This window comes from Ochotona princeps, chromosome 24 (assembly GCF_030435755.1).
Source record: "Ochotona princeps isolate mOchPri1 chromosome 24, mOchPri1.hap1, whole genome shotgun sequence".
Taxonomy (NCBI): domain Eukaryota; kingdom Metazoa; phylum Chordata; class Mammalia; order Lagomorpha; family Ochotonidae; genus Ochotona; species Ochotona princeps.
Window position 1 is genome coordinate 2,631,006 of NC_080855.1, and position 26,816 is coordinate 2,657,821.

Below are 26,816 nucleotides of genomic sequence, written 5' to 3' on the forward strand. Positions count from 1 at the left end.
TAATTATGACTGAAATCCAGCAGCCATAAAAAGATGGTTACTCTATAAATAGCAAAACTGCTTCCCAGTAAAATATTATAAGCAAAATCAGCTGGGCCTGGCACAGTAGCCTAGTGGTTAAAGTCCTTGCCTTGCACGTACCAGGATCCCATATGGGCACCAGGTCCTGTCCTGCCTATTCTACCTCCCATCCTGCTCCCTGCCTGTGGCCTGGGAAAGAAGTCGAGGACGGCCCAAAGCCTTGGGACCCTGCACCCGCGTGGGGGACCTGAAAGAAGCTCCTGGCTCTTGACTTCGGATTGGCTCAGCTCTGGCAGTTGCGGCCACTTGGGAAGTGAACCAGCGGATGGAAGCGCTTTCTCTATGTATTTCCTTCTCTCCATAAATATGATCAGCCTTCCTAAAAAATAAATAAGTCTTCCCCACTTTTTTTAAAGATATAGAGAGACCTCTTTCATCCACTGTGTCACTCCCCAGATGGTCACAAACTCCAGGACTAAGCCAGGCTGAAGCCAAAAGCCAGGGGGAGCTTCTTCCAGGTCTCCCAGGTGGGTGGCAGTAGTCCAGAGTTCTGAGCCATCATTGCAGCTTTCCCCAAGCCATTAACAAGAAACTGGATCACAAGTAAAACAGTAGGGACATGGACCAGTATCCATGTGAGACACGTCCCTTGGACAATGCCTACCTGGCTGCACCACAATGCCAGCCCCCCAAAACCATATTTTAAAAAAGCTTCCCACTTGGAGTCACAGTTGTATCTGGGGGCAGACTTTTTCTTTCTAATGTCATGGATTCCAACACATTCTGTCAAGGTTATATTCTGTACAGTTTTTATCTTTCATAATCCCACTTCATGTGATCATCTTATAACATTTTCCCCCACCTTCCCAGACCCCAACACTGCCCTTGAGGCATGGATTAAGAGAGTAGCCCTTCTTCAGTTGAACATGCCTATCTAAACAAAAAACACCCAGGGGCTGCCTACTAGGTGGGTGTGGGGTTCGTGAGCCCCAGGGGTGGGGAATCCAGCTGGGTTTAGGTCTCCTGGCCCAGGTCCTGGGGCGTCCTACTATGTGGGTGTCAGGCTCATGAGCCCCAGGGGTGGGGGATCCAGCAATGCTTGGACACCTGCCTGGCCTGGGTCCTTGGAATCGCCTGCAAGAACTGTCCTACTTAATGAAAAAGGTGCAGCAGTGGAACAGGCCCTGTTGGAAAAGGAGAATGTGGCAATTCATTTGGTGCTATAGCAGAACAGAACTAACTGGACAACTATCCCAAACAAACGATGACAGCAAAAAATCTCAGTGAATGGAGCGAATGGACATTGGGAGGGTGACATCACTGTGGATCAGTGAAAATGGAGCATTGCAGAACTATCCAAACCACCTGGGCAGAATCCTTGAATATATGCACATTGAGACTGTGGGTTGATATGAGGTAGTGGTTCCTCATCCCTGGGTACTGGGACATGTGAAAAGTCATGAGTGGTTTTGTCTCTCTCCTTCCCCCAGAAACAAGAAGAAAGCAAATTTGGAAGCAATGAGTACACCAATTTTCTAAACCTCAATCTTTCCCGCCCTGATTCCCCATGTAATCACTATAAAAAGTAAAATTTATAATTAAAAAAGACACACTCAAAAAAATTCAAAGAACTTTTAACAAATGTCAACTATGAGTAATATCAAGTATCTGTGTGTCTGGGCAGGGGGAGGGTTGATGTGACTGACACTCCAGAAGTCCCTCAAGGGCAGCAGAGAAGGGAGACCCCGTACACCTGCTTGTGCACATCATCCGCTGCAGGAAGGGCAGAGAGAAAACATCCCGGACTAGATGACTGTTTCTTCCTGCACCAGTGACTCCTTCTGTATTGAGCTCAGCTCTCCTCCCAAACTCTCCAGCTTCTTCAGTTGTGGGATCCCCTGGGCCTCCGTATGCCGGGAAATGGGCAAGAAGTGGCAGCTGGTGCAGGCTGTTTCTTGAGAGAGGCAGATGGCACCTGAATTAACAGCAAAAGGCTAGATCAGGTCAGAGAGGGAGTCAGGCTCCCTGCCCTGGAGGTCAGCAGCACCGTCCTCCAGGGCAGCCCCCTCTGGTTCTGGGCCTACCCTCCTCCATTCTCCCATAGAAAAAACATTTGAGAGACAGAATGGAAAAACGGGGTATCGGGCCCGGCGGCATGGCCTAGCGGCTAAAGTCCTCGCCTTGAAAGCCCCGGGATCCCATATGGGCGCCGGTTCTAATCCCAGCAGCTCCACTTCCCATCCAGCTCCCTGCTTGTGGCCTGGGAAAGCAGTCGAGGACAGCCCAAAGCTTTGGGACCCTGCACCCGCGTAGGAGACCCGGAAGAGGTTCCTGGTTCCCGGCATCAGATTGGCGCGTACTGGCCCGTTGCGCTCACTTGGGGAGTGAAACATCAGATGGAAGATCTTCCTCTCTGTCTCTCCTCCTCTCTGTATATCTGGCTTTCCAATAATAATAAAAAAATCTTAAAAAAAAAAAAAAGAAAGAAAAACGGGGTATCGCAAGGTAAGGAATACAAACAGCAATTATTTAGTAGACGAGAAACACTAGGCTTATAGAAAGGGCTTCCAATACAAAACCCTGACCTTTTGATGCTTAACTCAAGACCTTTAGGAAAATAAAAGAGGAAAACAACCTAGATATTCAAAAGAACAAATCTAGGTACCATAGGTGAATAATAAGCACTTCATTAAGACTAAAATAAAAGAAAATATTTTGAGCGTGATAACAGACTCTCCCACAAAGGCAAAAATTCCAGCAAAAGATTTCTTTAAAAGCGAATCAGCTGGCATCAAAGTGAAGCATACTTAGACTCCAAAACCAAAAAGAAAACAGGAATCAGCCTTCACCTTTGAGAGACATATACTCAGTGACCCCGAGTTTCTGTTGGCTCTTTAAGGGTGTACAATCACAGAAGAAATCCCCAGGGCCTATGCAAGCTGGGAAATGGAATAGGAATAGATTCTATGAAGCTGGAACATCCTTAGTCACCTGAGGTGACACAGTACGTAACTGCAGGCTTGCTGCTATGTGGGTCTGCAGCTAAATTCACATACCTATGCATTTGTTTGTGATCTGGGCTGACTGATAAAAACCCCGGGGCCAGGCAGAAACAAATGCAAATCCTTTAGGGAGGAAACACTTCAGGTCTTTGAGCTTTTCCACAAATACAATTCCAAGGAAAATGAATTCATCGTGAAGCAGAAACTGAACATACAGAAACAAAACACCACAGGGAAGAGCCTACAGAAACAGCAGGAAACAGGTTCAGACCTGCATGCAGTTAAACCTAAAAGACACAGATTGGGGCTAGCAGGACGGCTCAGTTGGCAACCCTCCACTTGCAAGGAGTGGCATCCCATCTGGTCTCCAGTTCATGTCCTGGCTACTCCATTTCCTATCCAGTGACCTGGGAAGAGGGTGGAGGATGGCCCAGGCCAGGGGCCACTACACATACATGGAACATCTGGAAGAAGCTGCTGGTCCCTGGCTTTAGGCTCAGCTGGGCCCGGCACGATAGCGTAATGGTTAAGGTCCTCGCCTTGAACATGCCGGGATCCCATATGAGCACCGGTTCTGATCCGAGCAGCTCCACTTCCCATCCAGCTCCATGCTTGTGGCCTGGGAAAAGCAGTTGAGGACAGCCCAAAGCCTTGGGACCCTGCACTCGCATGGGAGACCTGGAAAGAAGTTCCTGGCTCCTGACTTCGGATTGGCTCAGCTCTGGCCGTTGTGGCCACTTGGGGAGCAAATCAAAGGATGGAAGCTCTTCCTCTCTGTCTTCCCTCCTCTTTGTAAATCTACCTTTCCAATAAAAATGAATAAATAAATAAATCTTTTTTTAAAATTCCCTTTAAAAATGGGTACCAAAAAAAAGTACGTATAGGTCTTTAAAAATAATTTAAAATGTAACTATAAATTAAAAAAAAGAACACAATTTTTAATCAGTCAATAAAGTTAAAATCTCTTTCTGGATGCTTCTTTCTAGCGAGTACTTCCCAAGTATGGGAAGTAGGGGAGGCCCGTTTACATCCTCAGACTCTGATCCATCGTTGTCCCAACTAATCTTGTAATAACGAAGTTTGTGGGTTTCCTTGTCAGAAACAACCACATGAAGCTAATCATGCAGATGGCTCTTCTTAAGAAATTTCTTGGTGAGGTATTTCAAATACCTTTTAGAACACTGTTTCTCAGAAACTACCGTGACTTGCTCTTGAAGCGTTCAATGTGAACAAGATTCTCGAGATTCTCAGTTTTCCCACTAACTTTAACCTTCTCCCAGAGAAACCGTTCAAATTTCCAGAATCAAAAATCCATCTTCCATAGAGTGAGTGAAGTCCAAATTAAAGGTTGATTTCCTGGGCTTTTAAATCTTTCTGTGGTGCCATCTTGACAGACCACAGGAATACACAGAGTAAATTTAAAAATCTTAAATGTATATACTGAATTATACCATCTATCAAAAATGACTCAAGAATAAAATTAAATTCCTAGAGTCATATAACAGTCACAACTGAAAATTCTCTCACTGAAGAACACTTGTTGAAGAAAAAAATTCTAAACACAGAGATTAGAGACAACTCTCCTAACTCATTTAATGAGGCCTGCAAAGCTATATCAAAATCAGACAAGCAAAGTACAAGAAAAAAAAAACTTAAAGATCAATCCCAGTAGAAAATATTGGGGGCAAAGTTTAATAACAAAAAATAAACTTATAATGGACAAGATCAGTTTGTTTCAGAAATGCAAAAACAAAACTGGAAATAATTTGGTCACATTAACAGATTAAAGGAGTAAAACAAACTATATCAAACTGTACAAAAAGAAAAAACCATCCAATTAAATTTAGCATCTACTCATGGTTAAAAATAAAACTCTTTGCGCACTGGGATTAGATAATTTCCTTAATATGATAAAAGGCCCAGCTCAATAGCCTAGTGGCTAAACCTTCACCTTCCATCCACCCGGGATCCCATATGGGCACCAGTTCGTGTCCCAGCTGTTCGACTTTGCAGCCAGCTCCCTGCTTGTGGCCTGGGAAAGCAGTGGAAGATGGCCCAAGGCCTTGGGACCCTGAACCTGCATGGGAAATCCAGAAGAAGCTCCTGGCTTTAGATCAGCTCAGTTCCAGCTATTGCAACCATTTAGAGAGTGAACCAGCAGATGGACAAGCTCTCTCTCTCTCTCTTCCTCCCTCCCTCTGTATCTAACGTTTAAGTAAAATAAATAAATCTTCAAAACAGAAGTTTCTCCACCTGAAGTTTCCAATATGGTAGCCACTTAACATACGTGGTTATGGAAACTGTGAAATGTGCCTAGTGTGACTGAGGAACTCGATTTTTCATTCTGCTTCAGTTACATGAAGCTAATGTGTAACTGATGGGTGCCATGTGGAAGAGGGCAGCTCCAGGTTCAAAAGAGAGGACCTCACAAGACAGGCTCCCAAATGCAGGGCAGAGCAGGCACACTCACCAGCCACCAGGAACAGAAGGACGCCGAAGCCCAGGACGTAGTAAGGCCACTGCATGGAGAAGCGTAGGGGGCTGGGCTTCATCATCAGATTGCGGATCTCCAGCGCATGCAGCAACAAAGCCAGGAAGGCACAGGCCCCTGCAGGGTCACAGGGAGGCACCCTCACTCTCCTCCCACACTCCCGACTTCATCCATCCTTTCTCCATTCAGACAGAACCCAAGCAGCCCAGCTTGAGGCTCCTTTACCCTGCCTGCACCTCTTGCCCTCTCCAAACCAGCAACACACACCCCAACACCCTTCACTGTCTCTGCCTCCTCCCCAACTCATTTCCCAACACCAAGCCTCAGCTTGCAGGGGCCCCCTCGTCAGAAATTCCTTTCCTGGGCCCCTCAGTGGCTGTGCCCTGGGCTCACTTCACACTGGGCCCTGTGGGTGGGTGCAACACTGGCTGAAATCTAACCTCAACTTCCCACTGAATATTTTCTACATCCTGCCCTGGCCCAGGAGCCCCATGGGACAGGGCCTTGGTCATCCTCTCAAGACGTTCAAAGATTCAAAAGGTCAGAGTTGGTCTCTTTCCTTCACTCAAGAAACACTGGTATCTCCTTTATACAAACATACATATATTTACTTATAATTCTATGCCAGAGCCTATGACAGTCAACAGGATAGCCCTCCCACACTTATGGCTCCCAAGTCAACAGGGTCAGGGCTAGTCACCTATAAACAAGGAATGGGTTACTTCCCACAGAAAGCCATAGAGGGAGGAATCTACACAGTCAGAGACCAACCACCCTACTTCCTCTGCATCTGCCCATGCTCCCCACCCCCGATCCTAGCAAAGGACAATGACTGCCAGGCTGTTCACACCTGTGAGGAAGCTGATGAAGGCTGACACAAAATTGTGCTTCCGGGTCTTCGGGAAGAGCTCAGATGCAAAAGACACCATGATGAAGGTGGTGAGGAAAGCCAAGACTACCGTGGAGAGCAGGAAGACGCGGCCAAGCAGGATGTAAACTGCAATGGGGGGAAGAGGACTGGATGGAGCTGGGGACACTGACTCACAAAGGGCAGAGCCCCAGGAAGCCTGGACAGGTGTTGGGGTGGTGGTCCCCAGAGCCTCTACCACCCTCAGTTCCCAAATCATGGCCCTGAGAGCAAAGCTATTATCAACTGGTCCTAAGAATGCTGTGGCCTCACCACTTTGATCCTAAAGGCAGGGAAGAATATGGAAAGAAATGTGCAATTGACAATGTCAGACACTGAAATCATTCATGGGCTCTTAACGGGTAGTACTGGAAGAAGCTGACTGTAGTAAATCATGTGGGGAAACCACATGATCTTCCCATCTGGAGAAAACAGTGGTCTTCACAGACAACAAAAGCAAACTGACGGTATAAAACTTGTCATGCGTGCAAAGGGAGAAGTCATGCCTCTATTTGAAATAAGATGCCCATGGAAAATCAAAACTTTGTAGGATCAAAATATTCCAAGTTGGGAACTCCTTTGACCCTGTTTAATTTTCCCGACTAACAGGGGTAGTGAACCAAATCAAAAACAGCAGAGCCAGAGTCTGGGAATAGATTGATTTAATCTCCTACTGTTGGCATGATTCAAACTCATGTTAAAATCAGTTTGCATTCCCCTCTGTGCATGCAGAAATGGACATCTAAAAGTAAGGCAAACACACAGAGGTATCACTGAAGAACCAAACATTCCAGCATCTGTTTCTGAGGTTAAAACAGTGCTCCTTGGGGCTAGTGCTGTGGCTTAGCAAGTAAAGCCACCACATGTACAGCCAGCATCCCTTATGGGCATTAGTTTGAGTCCTCCATTTGGGATCTAGCTCCCTGCTAATATGACTAGCAAAGCAGTGGAAAGTGGTCCAAGTGCTGGACCCCTCCACCCTAGTGAGAGTTCCAGAAGCTCCAGGTTCCTGGCTTCAATGAACCAGCAAATGGCAGATTCATTCATATTCTCTCCCTCTCTATCTCTCTTTCCCTCCCTTCCTTCCTTCTCCCAGTCCCTCTCTCTCTCCCTCTCCCTCCCCTATGGCAGTCTCTCTCTCTCTCTCTCTCTCTCTCTCTGTAGCTTTGCCTTTCAAAATAAAAAAAAATCTTAAAATAATGGCTCTAGAGCAGTGGGAGTTTTGTCTTTCAAATACTTAAAAGAAAGCTGCCCTAGACCCTTCCCAAGGCCTCTTCAGTCCCACAGCTCCCATCCTTAAAATTTTAACTTGAAACACTGAGGAGAGCTTCTAATGCTAACACTCCACAGGAAGAGGTCACAGCCTGTTTCAGACAGAGAACACTGGGTGTTTCATTCACTGGTCGGCTCCCTCCTGGACAGTCCCCCCGCCCCAGGGCCTCAACTGTCCAAAAGGGAAGTGCTGCTGATGCACAGAAGAGGCCAAACCCAGCCCCACAACAAAGATGGCCCAGTAGTGCCAAGACTGAGTCACCAGGGGTCAGAGAGCTCCATTAGGCCCATCTTCCCCAAAGAGCCTGACACTTTCCTCTGCCACAGCTTCTCACAATCCTCTTGTAGATACGGTCCCAAATGCCTTCACCAGCCTCTGAATTTATATTTTGTTTCCATCCTTTTTTGGATGTGATCCCAAGGCCTGAGGACCTTCTCTGTGTGGCTGCCACCTACACATGGACAAGTGTGTGGTCAAGGAGTCTGGCCTATGGTCTATGCTGGTGCACAGCAGCCCTGCAAGCTGTATCAGCTACAGGATTGAAGCAGGAACTTGCTCCAAACATATCCACTCCTACCTTGGAGGGGAGTGTGGGGAGGGTTGCCAACCTGACATTATGAACCCTACTCTCTTCTAAAGCTCTTGTGGACTTATGAAATCATTGCACCTGCTATGTCACCCCACCCTGGCCCCATCTCCCTTCTGCCCATTTCCCATCCCCAACCCTCCTTACTGGATAAGGGTCGAGGCTTCCAGCACTTGATATGGAAACAGTTCTCAAAGAGGCCACTGAAAAACACTTCCTGAGACTCCACATCCGTCAGCTGCACCCAGAACGGAAAGATGGAGACCAATAGAACCAGCAGGTAGCCCAGGGAGGTCAAGACTGGGGCTATGACCCAGGTGAACCCCTTCATGTCCTTGTCCTCTATTCGTCAGCAGGGCCTGTGCAAGGAAAAAGCAGGACAGACGTGGCACTCGACTCTGCATTCTACAGTGCCAGGCGTGGCTTGTGGGGTCTCTGATTGGATTTGTCTTACTTCCCTTTACAGCCTACAGACCTAAAACACACATGAAACATCTGCCTCCTGCTTGCTGGCTAATCTTGGGCATGGCAGCTGCCCTCCTAAAGCCCCAGGTTCCTCCTTAGGCAAAATAAGAAAGCTTCTGGGCCTGGCACGATGGCCTAGTGGCTAAAGTCCTTGACTTACAAGAGCCAGGATCCCATATGTGTAACGGTTCTAATCCTAGTGGCCCTGCTTCCCATCCAGCTCCCTGCTTGTGGCCTGGGAAAGCAGCTGAGGATGGCCCAAAGCCTTTGGACCCTGCACCCGCATGGGAGACCTGGAGGAAGTTCTTGGCTCCTGGCTTTGGATCTCAAAAAAGAAAAAAAAAAAAAAAAAAAAGAGGAAAGCTGCCCTGGACCCTTCCCAAAGCCTCTTCAGTCTCACAGCTCCCATCCTTGAATTTTTTTTTTTGAAAGATTTTTTTTTTATTGGAAAGGCGGATATACAGAGAGGAGGAGAGACAGAGAGGAAGATCTTCCATCCGATGATTCACTCCCCAAGTGAGCGCAACGCCTGGTGCTGCGCCGATCCGGAGCCAGGAACCTGGAACCTCCTCTAGGTTTCCCACACAGGTACAGGAACCCAAGGCTTTGGGCCGTCCTCAACTGCTTTCCCAGGCCACAGGCAGGGAGCTGGATGGGAAGTGGAGCTGCCGGGATTAGAACCGGCACCCATATGGGATTTCAGCGCGTTCAGGGTGAGGACTTTAGCCGCTAGGCCACGCTGACGGGCCCCCAATCCTTGAATTTTAACTTGGAACACTGAGGAGACCTTCTAGTGTTAACACTCTACAGAGATCACAGCCTCATCTTGACCCGTTTTTTTGGACGGAGAACACTGGCCGTCTCACAAGCTGGTCAGCTCCTTCCTCAACTTGTCCTATGAGCAACCTTAGCTTAGCATCCTCCCTGTTTCTGTCATTCTTGCGCTCATTCCAGCCTTGATTGCCTGCTACCCTTTCCCTTTGCTCGACATCTCCATCTTCGCATTCCCCATACTCTCAGCATTTATTTCAGAAAGCAACCCAGCATCCCTTCTCCCGTCTTCCCTGCCCGCACAGCTGCACCTCCCTTCCCCTCTCCACAACATCAGATATCACAGTCACACCTAATCAACCCCAACCTCCATGACTGGCCTCCTTCCCTGGGGTGGGTGGGGATGCCCTTACAGCTCCTCTAGGCCTTTCAAATCCCACCCACCTCAAATATGCAGCTTGGTTCTCAGCCACTCCCTGAAACCCTGCTAGAAAACGGCCACTGCCCATTCCCTCAATGAAAATGAACCGTGCACTCACAGGGATTCAGCCATGTAAAAGGACAGGAACCCACACATTCTTGCTAAGAGTACTTGGAGAAGAGACACCACAGCAATTTCCTCTCCCCGTGGTACCCATTTCCCCCACCTAGACACTCTCCAGTGATGAGAACCTACAACAGTGCTTCCAAGGACACGGAATTTAAGACAGTTTTGATGCAGGCCAGACTTGAGGATTACTGACATTCTGATATAAAAGGGGATTTAGAGAATCATCTATGCTGATGACAAAAAGGAGAGCCCAGGAGGGAGATTGGCAAGTGGAGCATTCCAGTTAGTCAGCAAACACCTGTGCGGGGCCCCAAATCCTGCATCACCACCTCACCTTCCTCACCAACGCCCACTCGCCAGCTCTTCAGGGAGTCCCAACTCCAGAATTGTGTGGAGCCGGTGGGTCCTTTTCTGACAGGCCTGTGCATATGCGTGAGTGAGAAAAGAGAATTGGGGGCAGAGAGAACATAGTATTAGCAATGTTTTATTTGGCCAGGAGAATTTAGAACAAAACACAATTCTTACTATTACTGACTTATTAAAAGGACGTACAAGCTCAGTCTCCACACACTTGAGCTGCCACCCTGGCACCTCCCAGGCCCCGTCCCTGCCTGGGATAGTTGACAACTGCACAGACGGCAGAGAGTGTGTTGAGAGACCTAAACTGCATGCTGGGTTGGAATCAGGAGAAGACCCAGGAGGTGAGCCATCCTCTCCCCTGTGTTTCCACAAGCAGTCTGTGTGGGCTGCAAGCCGACCAGAGGTGGTTAGGGACTTCTTGCCTACTGGGATCCCCCCTCGGCCATTTCTTTCAACACCAAGACTCCACCATACGTAGCCCCCAAAACACAACGGACATATTTTGGACCCCAAAAGGAAAGGCAACCCTGCATCCACTCCTGAGCGACACCCCAGCCACTGATACTGGGGGGCTAGGGAAAGGGCTCCCCCACTCAACCCTTTCTCCTTTCCCTCCTCTCTCTCCTCTTCCCACATATAGGAACACTGCTGCTGCCTCCCCCTGCCAGGGCACCCTTGGGGTCTCCCATTCCCCCTTAGCAGGGCTAACCGTCAAATCCCTTTGAACCACAGCGGCTTTAGGCTAGATGGCCATCCCAGAACTTCCAGCTCACTCAGAGGCCCTAGCTAAGGGACTCAAGGCCCCACGGTGGAGATCAGCATTCAGCCCTCCCTACTGGCTTCCTCCCACACTGCTCACCTGGTCCTTGGTGGGGTAGCCTGGCCTCTCCACTATTCGAGTGTACACACAGAGGGCACAGGAAAGCTAAGGAGCTGGCTTAGTCAATCACCTCTCATGTAAGCAAACATGGCAGGACCCCTGCACTTGCCAGGACTCCACCTGTTCTAACAACTAGAACCCTATTGGTAGGAGCTGAGGTAGGCAGACAGGGCACTGAAAGGGCTGGGGCCAGACCAGGTGGCCCTGCCCTTCTCTCTTCCTGGGGTGAGTTCCCAGCTGCTGGCTTCACTTTGAGAAGTGAACCAATAGAAAGAAGCTCATTACTCACTCTCTCTCTCTCTCTCTCTCTCTCTCTCTCTCTCCCCCCCCCACCTCTCAAATGAAAAACTTGTAATAATTACGTACATGGGAAATGGAACTCCAAGTCTACCTCTGGTGCAGAAAGTTCCCCCATCCACATGAGGGGTCTGCAAATGGCTAAGGGACACACATAATATGAAGAAACCAGACACAGCTTTAAAGATTGGGGGCGTCAGGGCCTGGTGTGGTAGCTAGTAGCCAAAGTCCTTGCCTTGCACACGCCAGGATCCCATACTGGTGCTGGTTCATGTCATAGGTGCTCTACTTCCCATCCAACTCCCTGCTTGTGGCCTGGAAAAGTACTCAAGAACAGCCCAAAGCCTTGGCAACCTGCACCTGTGTGGGAGACCCGAAAGAAGCTCCTGCCTCCTGGCTGCTTTGGATTGGTTCAGCTCTGGCTGTTGCGGCTACTTGGGGAGTGAATCAACAGAGAGAAGATCATCCTTTCTGTCTCTCCTCCTCTCTGTATATCTGACTTTGCAATAAAAATAAATAAATCTTAAAAAAAGATTGAAAGCCCCAAAATAAACTTTTCATTCCACTGTCAATAAATTTTTCAAAGCACCATCATCCTATTCTGTTTTTCTCTGTGCTGAATTCTTTCAGGTAAAATGTTGGGAATAAAAAATAAAGTGAATTTTGTCAAAGAACATACACACAGCTGAACTTAAACTTGGATTTGTCAGATATTCAATATCCAGGTGTTTCTCTAATGACAGGATAGTAAATGCATGATTTCTTTTTAACTTATTTGTTTTCATTGGAAAGGCAGATTTACAGAAAAAAAGGAGAGACAAAAGATCTTCCACCAGCTGGTTCACTCCACAAATGGCTGTAACTGAGCCAATCCAAAGTCAGGAGCCAGGAACTTCCTCCAGGTCTCCCATGTGGGCACAAGCGCCCAAAGCTTTGGGCCATCCTCAACTGCATTCCCAGGCCACAAGCGGGGAGCTGGATGGGAAGTGTAGGAGCCAGGACATGAACTAGTGCCCACATGGCATGCCAAAACCTACAAGGGAAGGATAAGCCAGTTAAGCCACCACACTGGGCCCAATGTATAACATTTTCATACAACCAGCATTACAGGGCATGCTTCATTATGCCATGTGAATTGTGTGACTACAATATTTGTAAAATCTGATGCTGAATATGATAGGAATCATGCAGGAGGGTTTTAATGCATTGAACACATTGATGAGGTTTGTCACTGTGTTTCCTCGGTTGTCTTAACTGAAGCTGAGCTAGGATTGAAAACTTTCCCTTTCCATACTGACCATTTCTCTCCAGCATGAATTCACTGTTAAGATTTATTTATTTTTACTGACAGGCAGATTTATAGAGAGGAAGAGACAGAAAGATTTTCCATCTACTGGTTCACTCTCATTGTGGCCACAATGACCAGAATTGAGCCAATCCAAAGTCAGGAGCCAGAAGCTTCTTCCAGGTTTTCCATGTGGGTACAGGGTCACAAGGCTTTGGACTGCCCTCTAGTGCTTTCCCAGGCCACAAGCAGGGATGGAAGGGAAATGGAGCACCTGGGACTAAAATCAGTACCTGTATGAAATCCCAGCACTTGCAAGGTGAGGATTTAGACATTGAGTTGTAGCACTAGGTCCATGAAATCACATGTTTAAGAGCTGCCACATTTAATTCACTCAGTTTCTCTCTTGAACAGATTCACAAGTATCCAGTGAGGTGGGAACTGGATTTGAAATTTTTTACATACTTAGGTTTTGTTCCACCAGAAGCCCTGTGATGCTGAATAATGTGGGAGTTCTGACGGGCTTTCCCACATTCATCACATTCATAGCATGGATTCTGTTTAATAATGTACAAACACCCCAAGGTTCCCACATCCATTACTGTCCTAAGGAGGGTTCCCTGTACAGACTTTCTGATGTGCAACCAGATATAAACACTAGCTAATTTTTTATAGAGAGCACAGCGCAGCAAAACTTCATATGGTTATGCAAATATTCATGTGTAGTGTCCAACACAAAAGCCAACACCCTCATTTGGCTAATGAACACTTGAATGTGGCTAATAGGAACAAGCTACATCTTTCATTGCATTAAAATTTTTAATATTGTACCTAGGGAGACCCAGAATGGTAGCTAAAGTCCTTGCCTTGCATATGTCAGAATCAAAGAAAGAAAGAAAGAAAAACAAAATACATTGTATCTAGGAGCCAGCACTATGGCATAGCAGATAAAGTCATCATCTGCCATGCCAGCATTCCATATGAGGGCTGGTTTGAGTCCTAGCTGCCCCACTTCCAACCCAGCTAAATGCAACTGGGAAACAGGCAGAAAATGGCTTAAGTCCTGGGACCCCCTGTACCCACGCGGAAGACCCAGAAGAAGCTTCAGGCTTCAGAGTGGCCCAATTCTGGTCATTGCAGCCATCTGGGGAGTAACCCAACAGACAGAAGATCTATTTCTTCCTCCCCCCTCTCTCTCTACAACTCTGCATTTCAAATAATTTTTTTAATATTTTAAAAAACAATATTTTGGGGCCCAGTGCAATGGCTCAATAGCTAACTCCTCACTTTGCAAGTGCTAGGATTCCATATGAGCTCTGGTTCATGTCCTGGCTGCTCCACTTCCCATCCAGCTTCCTGCTTGTGGCGTAGGAAAGCAGTAGAGGGTGGCCCAAAACCTTGGGACCCTCCATCCATATTGAAGACCTGGAAGAAACTTCTAGCTCCTGGCTTTGGTTGGTTCAACTCTCGCCATTGTTGCAATTCGGGAGTGAACAAAATAAATCTTTAATATTTTTTGAATTCTATTTTGACAGGGACAGAAATCCCATTCTCTGGTTCACTCCCCAAATACCAAAAGGGCCAGGACTGGGCCAAACTGAAGCCAGTACACAGAAATTCAATCTGAGTTTTCCCCTGGGTGACAGAAAGCCAATTTCTTTAACCATCACTTGTCTCCCAGTGTCTGCATTAGAAGAAAGCTGGAGTCAGGAGCCAGAGCCAGAAATTTAACCCAAATGTTTCAACATAGGAACTGAGCCTCATCCTCATGGAGCTAAATGCCAACTCTTGCATTTAACATTATTAATTAACTTAAACTTGGATAGCTACCTCTGGCTACTGGCTCCCCTGCTGGAGAACAAAACTCCAGTGTGTTGTAAATCTGCCAAATCTATGTCAGAAGGCTCAGTGCACCTAAACTTAGAAGTCCTGCAAAACTGGACTCATTGAAAATCAATGAAACAGGGGCCAGCACCAAGGTTTAACAGGCTAAGTCTTTGCCTGTGTCACCTGCATCTCATATTGGAACTGGTTTGAGTCCCAGCAGCTCCACTTCTGATCCAGCTCACTGCTGGATGCCTGGAAAAGCAACAGAGGATGGTTGAAGTCCTAGGCCTCTGTATTCATGTGGGAGAGCTGGAAGAAACTCCTGGCTCCCAGCTTCAGATTAGCTCAGCTCTGGCCATTACAACCATTTGGACAGTGATCCAGGGGAATGAAGACCTAGGTCTCTCTCTCTCTCTCTCTCTCTTCTCCCTCCCTCCCTCCCTTCCGGTTTCTCACTCTCCCTCTAAAAACCTGGCACAATGACTCAATTGGTTAATCCTCCTCTTACAAGCACCAGGATCCCATAGGGTTGCCAGTTCGTGTCCTGCTGCTCCACTTTCCATGCAGCTCCAAGCTTACGGCCTGGGAAAGAGTCGAGGATGGCCCAAAGCCTTGGGATCCTGCATCCACATGGGAGACCAGGAAGAAACTCCTGGCTCTTTGCTTCGGATCATCTCAGCTCTGGCCATTGCGGCCATTTGTGAAATGAATCAGCTGATGGAAGATCTTTGTCTCTCCTTTTCTCTGTAAGATTGCTTTTCCAATAAAATAAATCTCTTAAAATTTTTTTAAGCTTAAAAAAGTAAAGTTCACATATCCTGGTACCTGTCACATATTTCACCTGATTCCAGTCTCCATTCTCATAACTTCTCTGTACCATATAGACCTATGTCTCCTGAATATTTCTATACCGGGTATTTCCTTTTCTACCTGAATACTCTCCCTTCTAATTTCACTATCAAAATCCTATTGAAGGACAGGAACTTGGCTTAGCTGGTCAGATCCCACTTGGGACATCCACAACTCTTCTTCCAGTGCCTGTTTGAGTTCAGGCTCATGAACACCCTGGGAGACAGACAGCAGCTGGTGCTTCCTGTACTTGGGCTCCCTGCCACCCAATCAGGAAACCTACATTGACTTCCTGGTTCTTAGATTCATTTTGGCCCAGCCCGTACTGTTACTGGCATTTGGAGAATGGACCAACAGGTGAGAGATCTCTTTGTCTCTCTGCCTTTCAAATAGATAGAATAAAACTTTTTTTTTTAATCTGTCCACCCCCAAGGACTATCAGTATGGGCACCAAGGACTACATCCCAACAGACAAGGAGAACAAGGGGAATTGGAGTGTCTTCGGAGGCCGACAACTCCGAGGTCACCCAGCCCCTTTGGGATCTACTACATGGGATGGAAGAAGCCCAAATCCTTCCTCGTAGGATCCAAGGTCATCAGAACAACAGCCAGGAACCCTGAGGGATCTGCAGAAACAGAACAGCAAACTTCCTTGGGGGCTAGGGAGAGGAGCTTTTTCTGGTCCTTACTTAGTTCCAACTTCGGATCTCCACCCTCTCTTGCAATGACCATCAGGGTTGCTCCAGAGGCCCCCCCTCAAAAAAATAGAATAGATAAATACAAGGAAAGCTTAGTACCAAATAGGAAACAATCAGCGTAGATCCACATATACCTTACTAGATAGGACACAAATGATTAGTTACTCCTCACTAGGGTACTGAAGATTTCTCTGCACACCCCTCCTAAAACTGTTCTGCACCTCAACTGTTGACAGAGGCCTTGTTAGATTTATAAGCCAGTTTAGACTATCCTAAAATCTACCAAGTTCAGCAAAATTATGCATCAACACAATAAACTGCTAAATACTAAAATGAAAACAGACTCGAGACAGCTGAATAGTACCTGATAGACACTTAAAGGTGTATAGCAGCCGGTTCTGTGTATAAACAAAAATTGAAGGGTCAATGAAATACGATGTGGTTAAGAACTTGCATTGTTTTAACATATTGATTACTCAATACCATGTTAATTAATTCCATAATGTTGTCAATTGTTGTTGATGTTGTGCTGGGGCTTCTAATTGATTGGGATGATATTCTGCCAGCTCTACCTTCAGAGAAGGTCTGCCCAAGAAACTGTTGAACTTATCTGGACAATAAGATACTGGACTCTACGCTTGGTATATGTTTGCAATGAAAGCATCTTGACTGAATTTGAACTGTAATACTGCACCAAGGTGGAGGAATCCACCAGGGGGGAGGGGCGTGGGGAGGGGTGGGGGGATTCCCAGAGCCTATGAAACTGTCACATAATGCATAATAATTAATAAAAAAAAAAGAGGCTGCCTTTGTGCTGGGTTTTAGGGTGGACAAATTTTATTTATTTTATTATTTATTTTTATTTTTTTTATTAATTACATTGCATTATGTGACACAGTTTCATAGGCTCTGGGATTCCCCCAAACCCTCCCCGTGCCCTCCCCCTGTGGTGGATTCCTCCACCTTGTTGCAGTATTACAGTTCAAATTCAATCAAGATTCTTTCCTTGTAAACATATACCAAACATAGAGTCCAGCTACTTATTGTCCAGATGGGTTGAACAGTTTCTTGGGGAGACCATTTCTGGTCTGAAGTTAGAGCTGGTAGAATATCATCCCAGTCAATTAAGAGTCCCAATACAACATTAACAGCAATTTGTAACATTATGGAATTGACATGGTTTTGAGTAACCAGTATGTTAAAAAAAAACAAAAAACAAGTTCTTAACCACAACCTATGATTTGCTCATTGACATTTCAATTTTAGTTTGTATACAGGACCGGCTGCTATATACCTTAAAATGGCTATAAGGTACCATTCAGCTGTCTCGTGTCTATTTCATTTTAGTATTTAGCCATTTGTTGTGTTGAAGTATAATTTTACTGATCTTGGCAGATTTTAGGATAATCTAGACTGGCTTGTAACTCTAACAAGACATTTGTCAACAATTAAGGTGCAGAACATTTTTTTTTGGGGGGGGGTGTGCAGGAAAGTCCCCAACACCACGGTGAAGAGTGACTAATCTTCGTGTCCCACCCAGCGAGGCATGAGCCAATCCATGCCAGCTCTTTCCTGTCAGATTCCAAGCTCTACTTTTTGTTGTTTGTCTATTTATTTTAGGTGTTTTTAGTTTGTATGATTGTTTGCTATGAGGGGTTTTCGGAGCGATCCTGATGGTCATTGCAAGGGAGGGCGGGGGTCCAGAGGTGGAGCCAGGTTCAGACCAGAGAAAGCTCTCCTCCCTGGTCCCGAAGGACATTTATTGTTCTTCTGTTTCTGCGGACCGCTCAGGGCTTCTGGTTGTCTTTCCGATGACGTTGGCTTCTGCACGGTAGTGTTTGGACTTCTTCCATCCCCAGCGGAAGCTCCGGTTGGGGGTGGGTGACCTCAGAGTACTCGGCCTCCGAGGGCATCCAATTCCCTGTGGCCTCCTAGGCAGTTGGGATATAGTCCTTGTTGCTCGTATTAATAGTTTGTGGTGAAGGTCTGAGAGTCTTCATGGTTGGGATCCAGGCTTTCTCCTTGCCACCTGCTCCACAAAGGCAGCCTCTTGTGTGAAACTAAACTTGTTCCGGTCCAGCTGGAAGTGGCCTCTTTGCTTTAAATGTCTAACGTTTATGCTCCTGCCCCTCTTAGGTCATTCAACCATGATGTCTTTGGATTGCTCCTTAGCTTTGTAAGACTTTTTTTTTATTTGAAAGTCAAATCTACAGAGATAAAGATCTTCTATCTGCTGGTTCACTCCACAATGCCCAGAGCTGAGCTGATCTGAAGCCAGAAGGCAGGAGCTTCTTCCAGGTCTTCCACGCAGGTACAGGGTCCCAAGGCTTTGGGCTATCCTCTACGGCTTTCCCAGATCATAAACAGGGAGCTGGATGGGAAGTGGAGAGTCAGGTATGAACCAGCACCCATATGATATTCCAGGTGTGCAAGGTGAGGATTCAGCCACTGAGCTACCGTGTTGGGCCCAGACTGGACAAGTCTGCGGTACATACTGGCATGCATGGGAACCAGGGTAGGGAGCAGGCCTGGTGGGGGTTATGGGGAGTTGCTCCAACTAGGCTGCAGCTCCCACTCGTTTGCGTGAGGACCAAGTATGAAGTGGGTAGGATCGAGCTTGACTACAACACCCTTTGGTTCAAGTGGAAGACAAGGCTGGAAACAGAAGTGACCCAGCAATTGAAACGACCAGCATGTGCATAAGCTGATTGGGGCGACGGACGGTGTCGGACTCTACTGGCAGACTCTCACAAGAATCAGGTCTGGGATCATCTCAGATGAAGTTTCTTTGGAGATCTCTCCAACTGAACTGCTGATCTCACAACCCCAACCATGAAGCCAATAGATTCTGAGTATGTTTCATCACGATTGGAACAGCGAGATTGGCAGCAATTCAGAATTGTTGAACTATCAAAACTGCTTGAGCAGGACCCTCGGAGCATGCCTCACAGCGGGGACCTGGGATGGGTGGGAGGCTGGGGGGGGGGCTATTCTCTTTGTTTTTCCCCTGGCCCCAGATACAGGGAAAAAGTGATATTAGTGTGGAAACAAATGGTATTACCCACTTTCCTGTAGCCCTTGACCCTTTGTACCCTAATCAACTAAGTAAGATTATTTAAAGAAATAAATTTTACAAAACGATTTATTTTTTGTTTACTTAAAAGTCAGTTACAAAAAAATTAAAATTTTTTTTGAGTCAGCTGCACAGAGAAAGGGAGAAACAGTTCTTCCATCCATTTGTTCACTCCCCAAATGACTGCAATAGCCAGGGCTGAAAGAGGCTGAAGCCAGGAGCCAGGAGCTTATCCATGTCTTCCACACTGGTGATAGCACTTGGACCTTCTCCCATTGCTTTCTAGGCATGCTGGTAGGGAGCTGGATGAGAGGTGGAGCCACCAGCACCCATGTGGGCTGCCAACATCACAGTTACCAGACATGAACTGACACCCATGTAGGATGCCAGGGTCACAGGCAGTAGCTAGCCTGACCTGATACGCCACAACATTGTCCCTAGGATGTATTTTTAGAGGTACAAGTATGCAGGTGTGCATGCATGTGTGTGATACCTTCTACTTCCAGCATCTCCAAATTATTCCATCTCCAGATGTCGACTTGTCTTTTCCTCCAATCCAAGCACTACATACACAACTACACACACACACACACCAGTGCTTAACCTTGCTCCCCATGGGGCCCGGTGCAATAGCCTAGTGGCTAAATCCTTGCCTTACATCTGCCAGGATCCTGGAAGAAGCTCCTGGCTCCTGGCTTCGGATCGGTTCAGCTCTGTTCATTAAAGCCACTCAGGGAGTGAATCAGCAGATGGAGGATCTTTCTGTCTCTCCTTCTCTCTGTAAATCTGACTTTCCAATAAAAAAAAAAAAAACATAAACAATGCTCCTTATGCTTATCCCAGCAACTCACTTTTTTCACTACTCATTGTGGTCAGCACGGTAGTTCTGACCTGCTCTGTTTCTGGCCTGGGCCAGTTCACCACCCTTAGGCAATCTGGTGGTTCCCCCACACCAGGGAGGTCACCATACTGATGTTGAACTTAGTGCAGAAACCCCATTAGAATAGCACACTATGGCCCAGAACTCCTGGACTCAAGTGATCCTCTGCCTCAGCCTCCCAAGTAGCTGGGACTACAGGTGTGTGCCACTGCGCCTGGTTTCCAGCGACTCGCTAAAAGAAAGTTCTGCTCCATTAAGGGAAGAACCTATAAATCACTGAGGGTCCCAAGGAAACCATTTGCAAAAAGTCCTTGGGAATGAGGCTCGGAAGTCAGCAAGGTTTATGCCCCCAGTTACACACTAGCACAAAACGCATCAAAAACAGCTCCAGTTCTGGTAGGTGGCAGGAATTCTGACAATGCCCCTGCCAACAGTGGCCAGAGTGGGACAGACGTAGACAACCCGAGAAAGACAGCAGCTGCCTTCAGAAACAATAGGAAAATCAGTTGTGTTCCTGCAGGTGACACTTTAAAAACAAAAAAAGTCGAGGGGCTAGCACAAGAGCTCAGCTAGTTAATTCTCTGCCAGCAAGCGTCAGCATCCCATGTGGCTGCTGGTTCATGTCCCAGTTTCTCTACTTCCCATGCAGTTCCCTGGTTATGGCCCAAGCCCTTGGGATCCTGCACCCATGTGGGAGACTTGGAGACTTCTTGCTCCTGGCTTCGGATCAGCTCAGCTCCAGCCACTGTGGCCACCTGGGAAGTAAACCAGCAGATGGAAGATCTCTCCTCTCTCTCGTCTCTGTAAACCTGCCTTTCATATAAAAACAAATAATGCTTTCAAAAAGAGTTTAAATAAGCTCCAATTTAAAGGCAAAGAGTTAGTTGCTCAAATAGCTTAAGCATGAAGCTATGTGACACCAAAACACTCGGTTCTAACAGCGCATGCAATGAGCAATGCTTCTTGTGCTGGGTCAAATGAAGTCCCCTCATAACTCATGTCCATCTAGGGCCTCAGGATCTGCCCTTATTAGGAAATGGAGTTTGCAGAATTAGTTAAGATGAGATCAGGGTAGATTAGGTAGTCCTAAATCTAAGGACTGGTGTGCTCACTGTAGAGAAAGGACAGGGTAATTTAAACAGGGGGGGAGGCTACGGTGGGGTATGGACGGGGGCAATGCAGCACCAAGGACTGCTGGCAGCCACCAGGAGCTACAAAGTAGAGGAAGGAGCCTTCCCCAGTGCGTTAGAGGGACCCAGCTACACGGACACCTGGATTCTGAGCATCATTGCTCTAGCACCATGAGAACAAACTTCTTTGGTTTCAAGACAATATAACTGAGGTAATGTGATCCAGCAACCCTAGAAAACTAACTTTACCAGTCAATAAACACCATGCACCAAATGCTATGTAGAGGGATTATCATAGAGACACACAGGACCAAGGTACTTTGATGTATGACATTAGGAATGAAAATCACCATTTGGTGAGTTTTGGGGATGGCAACCCAAAAGGATGACACATAACTGGGCCCTGAATTATGATCAGGATCAATAAGGCAAAAATGACAGCATATGCTACACTTTGGTAACATAAGAAATTAGAGTCTAAGAAAAGGAAATTCAGTGTGACTGAACTATATGTGGTATGGTGGGCAAGAAATAGGACATCATTCACGGTTCAATCTCAGGTTTTGGCAAAAAAGAGCGAGAAAGAAAAACAGGACATTCAACAATCAGATAATAAACAGAGCAAAGTCAGACAACAAAGATTTTTCAAAAACTGCTGAGTTTTTTTTTTTATTGTTACTCTTTTGAAAGGTAGACAGATAGATACTTGGGGCTGGTGTGGTGGCATAGCAGGCTGAACTTCTGCCTTTGGCACCAGCATCCCATGTGGTCTCCAGTTCGAATCCCAGATGCTCCAATTCCAACCCAGCTCCCTAATTATGGCCTGAGAAAGCAATGGATTTTGGCCCAAGGTCTTGGGTACTTGACCCATGTGGGAGATCCATAAGAAGTTCCTGGCTTCTGACAGGCTCAGCTCCAGCCATTTAGGGAGTGAACCAACAGATACAACTATCTGCCTCTCCTTCTCTCTGTAACTGCCCTTCCAATAAAAATAGCAAATGAATCTTGGGAAAGAAAAGATCCTTCATCCATCAGTTATCTACAAAATGCCAGGGCTCAGCCAGGATGAAGCCAGGCACCATAATCCATCTGGGTATCTGACATGGGTAGCAAGTACCAAGCGCCTGAGCCCCCACCTGCTGCCTCAGTATGCACATCCACAGAAAGCTAAAATGAGGAGCAGTACTGACACTCGCACACAATATGGAATGCAGCATTCCGAGCAGCATCTTAACCACTGTGGCAGATAAATGTCCACCCCAATAACGAGATGCACAAGTCACACTCAGGATTTTAAACTTCATCCCCTACATGCAAAGAATAACATAATCAGTTTTATTTCTAAGGCAGTTCATTCTGACAGCTGCGTAGAGGACTGCGGGGAGGGAGCGGGGAGACCGTCAATTGGGACAGAGAAACAGTCTAGGAAAAAATGAGGATCTAAAATGAACGACAGTGATAGAAAACAGAATCAGGTTTTGCTGGGGGGCAGGGGAAGGAGGAACAACACAGCATTTGGTGACCAACTGAATATGACAGGAAAGAGGACTCCAGGCTGCACAGATGGAGAAAAGCAGTTACTAGGATCAACCAAGGTGGTCATGGTCAGATAGGGCGAGCTTGGAAAGCTTGGAAGTGCTCCTATGAATCCTATGAACACCTGGCATTCAGGAGTCAGCTAGGAACCACAGCAGTACATAACAGTAACCAAAGACAGAAGAGGGAGGACAACCTCAGGAAAAATTAGTGATCAGCAAACAGCTGGAGAAACAGGGCCAAGTAAAATTGCTAAGGAGGAAAGAAGAAAATGGACTTCCAACACCGAGCAGAGTTCACAGGAATGATCACATCAATAAAATACACTAAGGGTCCCAAAGAGTAAGGCTGGAAAAAATAGTGTATGGTGCAATTTCATAAAATTTGTTTGGATGGAGGAGCCGCCGTCTCCTGCCCGGAGAACTGAATGGCAACTTAGAAGACACTCACAGGAGTGAGAACTGAGAGCACCTACTGCAGGTTTCATAGAAACGTCTCTCAGGTCCGCTGACTTCCTCCCTCGGAGGCTTTGTGGAGAGGGCTGCCCTGCGCCCAACCTCAAGCATGGACCTTGGGACGTGTGGGGCTGGAAATGGTCAGAGAACACAGCCGACGATGGTGCAGGCAGGGAAAATGACCCAAAGGAACAGTAATAGCAGCTAGGGCAAGTCTTCAGGATGACCACGGGCAGGCACACCAGTCTTGCTTTAACGAGGGAAGACAAACAGTCTTGCTTTAAGGAGGGAAGAGTATGTGAATCCAGGGGCACTGAGTCCTGCAGACACCAGGCACCTTAGCAGGCCTAGCAAAGGGAACCCCTGAGAGCTTCACTCCCCCCATCGAAAACTCAATTCCTTTCTTACTCTACAGTCTTTCAAGGTCAAGGCTTGTCTATGGTTTTCCGAGGACAATATCCAGTAGACATGGATCACTTATAAACTTCAACATTACTTATTATCTCATGGAATTTCACAGCTGACAATTCCAACTGAACTGCTGTGGGTGTGTCAGGGTTAGTCTTTCTCTCAACCTAGTCCTGCACCTAATGCTAATTTTCCAAAGAATACTTGTGAAGGCAAAACCTACTCTGGGGAGCAAGTATTCAGCAGCCTACTCATTACGACAACCGCCTCCCACACTGGAGTAGGTCGATCTGCTTTCCAACTCTGGATCCTGACTTTCAGCGTTCTGAGAGCTAACAGTGATGGCTCAAGTCACTGCATTCCTGCCACACCACCTGGGAAAGCCTAGTTGAGTTTCCCGTTTCCCGCTTCAGCCTTAGCTTAACCCAGTTTGTGCAGTCAGTGGAGAGTGAACACCAATGTATATATTTTATGTGATATACGTGTGTGTATATATCTTAAACACATAATTAAAAAGGTGAATGTATTTTAAAAAACTAAAACTTAAGTCATTGCCAATAGTTGTATTATCTAGACCTTTTGCCTCCCATTTAAATAATCCAATTCCATTTTTAAAATGACCATACAGAACCCGGCATGATAGCCTAGTGGCTAAATCTTCACCTTGCCTGTACCAGGATCCCATATGTGCACCAGTTCATGTCCTGGCTGCTCCGCTTCCCATCCAGCTCCCTGCTTGTGGCCTGGGAGCAGTACAGGATGGCCCAAAATCCTGCACTTGCGTGAGAGACAAAGAGGAATTCCAATTCCTGCTTTCAGATCAGCTGGTCTCCAGTCATTGTGGCCACTTGGGGAGTGAACCTGCCGATGGAAGATCTTTTTGTCTCTCTGCCTCTCCAATAAAAATCTTTTTAAAAAATGACCATATACCAGATAATGATGTGATGGCAGACTGACATAAAAATGTTACAAGGCTTAGCCCCTTTTCCATCAGAACATGGCTGCCCTGCCTAATACACTGCCCAGACAAGGAAGCCCTGTGGGGTGTCTATCTTGGGTAGAACGACATAGCTTCCCTATGCATGAAGTGTACCCCACTCTTTTCCTGATAACGGGGGTACCATACACATGGGATGGATTCACCTTCGTGTTTATTCATTCACACCACATTCAGTGAAGTTTCTCTGAACACCACCACAAGCTAACGGAGCGGAGTGACCTGTGACAAGAGCTGCTGCAGAATTGCTCCACACAGAGTAAACAGCAACCACAAACTTTATTTACACACCAAAGATTCAGGTTTAGGAAAACAATCTGCAAGTTTCCTGTGGTCCACCTTCCCTAGGACTGCTGTTGAAAGTGATAAAAGAGTAAGTCAGCTAGCTCAGCTCCTCACCCTTGCTCTGCTGGACACGTGAACTCTGCTCAGGCCTCTATGTGGACTGGTGCCTGCCTCCGATGCTGCTCCGACTTGTCATCTTCTCTTAAAAAAGAAAAAAAAAGGAAGCAAGCCTTCGGAACAAACCCCCCAGCGGATTAGGTAAAGATTGGCAAAACGAACTCCCAAACCTACAGAAGACATGCCAGGAAAGGTAAAAGCAGTAAGTCGCAGGGACGTGCCCCGAGCGGTCCCCCCAACCTTTGTAACCTGGGCGCGGAGACGTGGGAGACAGCGCCTCTCCAAGTCTCCGAAGAGCTACCAGGGCCTTCCCCATTCCCTCCGCTTCCTCCCGCAGGTGCACGGCTTGGCCACGCAGAGCTACAACCCTCCCTCACTTACCCCATCACGGTGCCCCAGGCCGCTCCAAGGCGAGGAACGGCTGGCCTGGCTGGGCCCCCGCAGAACGCGCGGAGGCGCGCGGAACCGCGGGGTCGGCGTGCACTTCCGGATCCCATCTAGGAAGCTTGGAGGTCTCATCTCTATCACGGGCTCAAGAGGACCACAGGGGAGCCGCGTCCACAGATCCATCTGGACCCCATCCTTCCTTGAGGAGGGCTTGTAGGAAGATTCGACGCGAGTGGACTTACAATCTAGTGTTTCCACCAGAAGCCCCGTGAGGTTCCCACCTCCCCACCCCCCACCTGTGACTTCCGCCCAATCCCTACCTCACTTAGTGAGGTCAGGCTAGCCCTTGAAGGGCCGATGCCCCTCTCAGGCCACTGGGCCCCTGCAGGATTTGCCTGCAGCAAGCAGCAAGACTCTACAATCGGCTTTGGAATAGGTGTTCAACGCCTCAGAGTTAAGCAGCAAATAGCCTGTCAGATCAGAGGCACTTGTGATAGGCTGAAGCAGGAAAAAAACGTTGGTAGTAAGGGATTTCCTGAGAAACAAACACAGAAGCCATCAATTACTCAGCCTTCACACCAACACTATCTCAGCAAACCTATTATTTTTTTACCATCTTACATGCCACCAGCTGCAGAGGCAGCATGCAAACCCTGTCCTGCTCAAATCTGCAAGGGGCCCAGACATCTAACTTGCCCCCATGGAGGATGGGAAGTGTGTGTGTAAAAATTTGTACCCTGAGGAAACAAGGGGGGGAAAAAAAGACAAGACACTTTTAATTATACCAAGTTTTAAATTTATAAACACAAACGAAATACAGAAGGCTAACCATATTTTACAAGTGACAAGCACAAATGGGAGATATTAGCAAAATATACTTAGCAGTCCAGCATTTCTGATTTGTACAGGGCACTATCTGAAATCATTCTTACATCATTTCCTTCACACATTGGTATTTTGGATGGGAGTGCAAGGGACGATGCCTTATGATGTGAATGTTACTAGAGACAGGTGTCAGCTAGGTGCTTCAGCTGCCAGGAGCCAGGTCCAGCCACAGCCCAGAGTGCCTCATCTTCCCTCCAGTCACATTTCAAGTTCACCAGATCCTGGGCCTACACTGCTGAATGTCTGCTCATCAATTCCTTTTTAGATTCCACCACTTGCTTCATGAGGTACTTCAAAAAGCTCAGGGGAAAATGCAACTAAACAGCATTTTGGTGTCAAGATCTTGAAATCCATGCATAGTTTTGTTACAATATGCATTTCTGGTGAGCTCTTTGAAGACC

The 26,816-nt window shown here is 47.0% G+C and overlaps 1 protein-coding gene and 1 pseudogene across 1 annotated transcript; both read right to left on the bottom strand.

Annotated features, from left to right (window-relative positions):
- Positions 1-1,638: 1,638 nt before the first annotated feature.
- Positions 1,639-25,181, bottom strand: TMEM225B (transmembrane protein 225B). Its single transcript, XM_012931102.2, has 6 exons — positions 25,141-25,181; positions 10,401-10,486; positions 8,428-8,639; positions 6,365-6,511; positions 5,494-5,631; positions 1,639-1,996 (listed from the first exon to the last, which is right to left on the bottom strand). The coding sequence occupies exons 3-6, from the start codon at positions 8,609-8,611 to the stop codon at positions 1,827-1,829; spliced, it is 639 nt and encodes a 212-aa protein (XP_012786556.2). The 5' UTR covers positions 8,612-8,639; positions 10,401-10,486; positions 25,141-25,181; the 3' UTR covers positions 1,639-1,826.
- LOC105942576 (ribosomal protein eL22-like) lies at positions 3,962-4,409 on the bottom strand (annotated as a pseudogene).
- Positions 25,182-26,816: the final 1,635 nt, after the last annotated feature.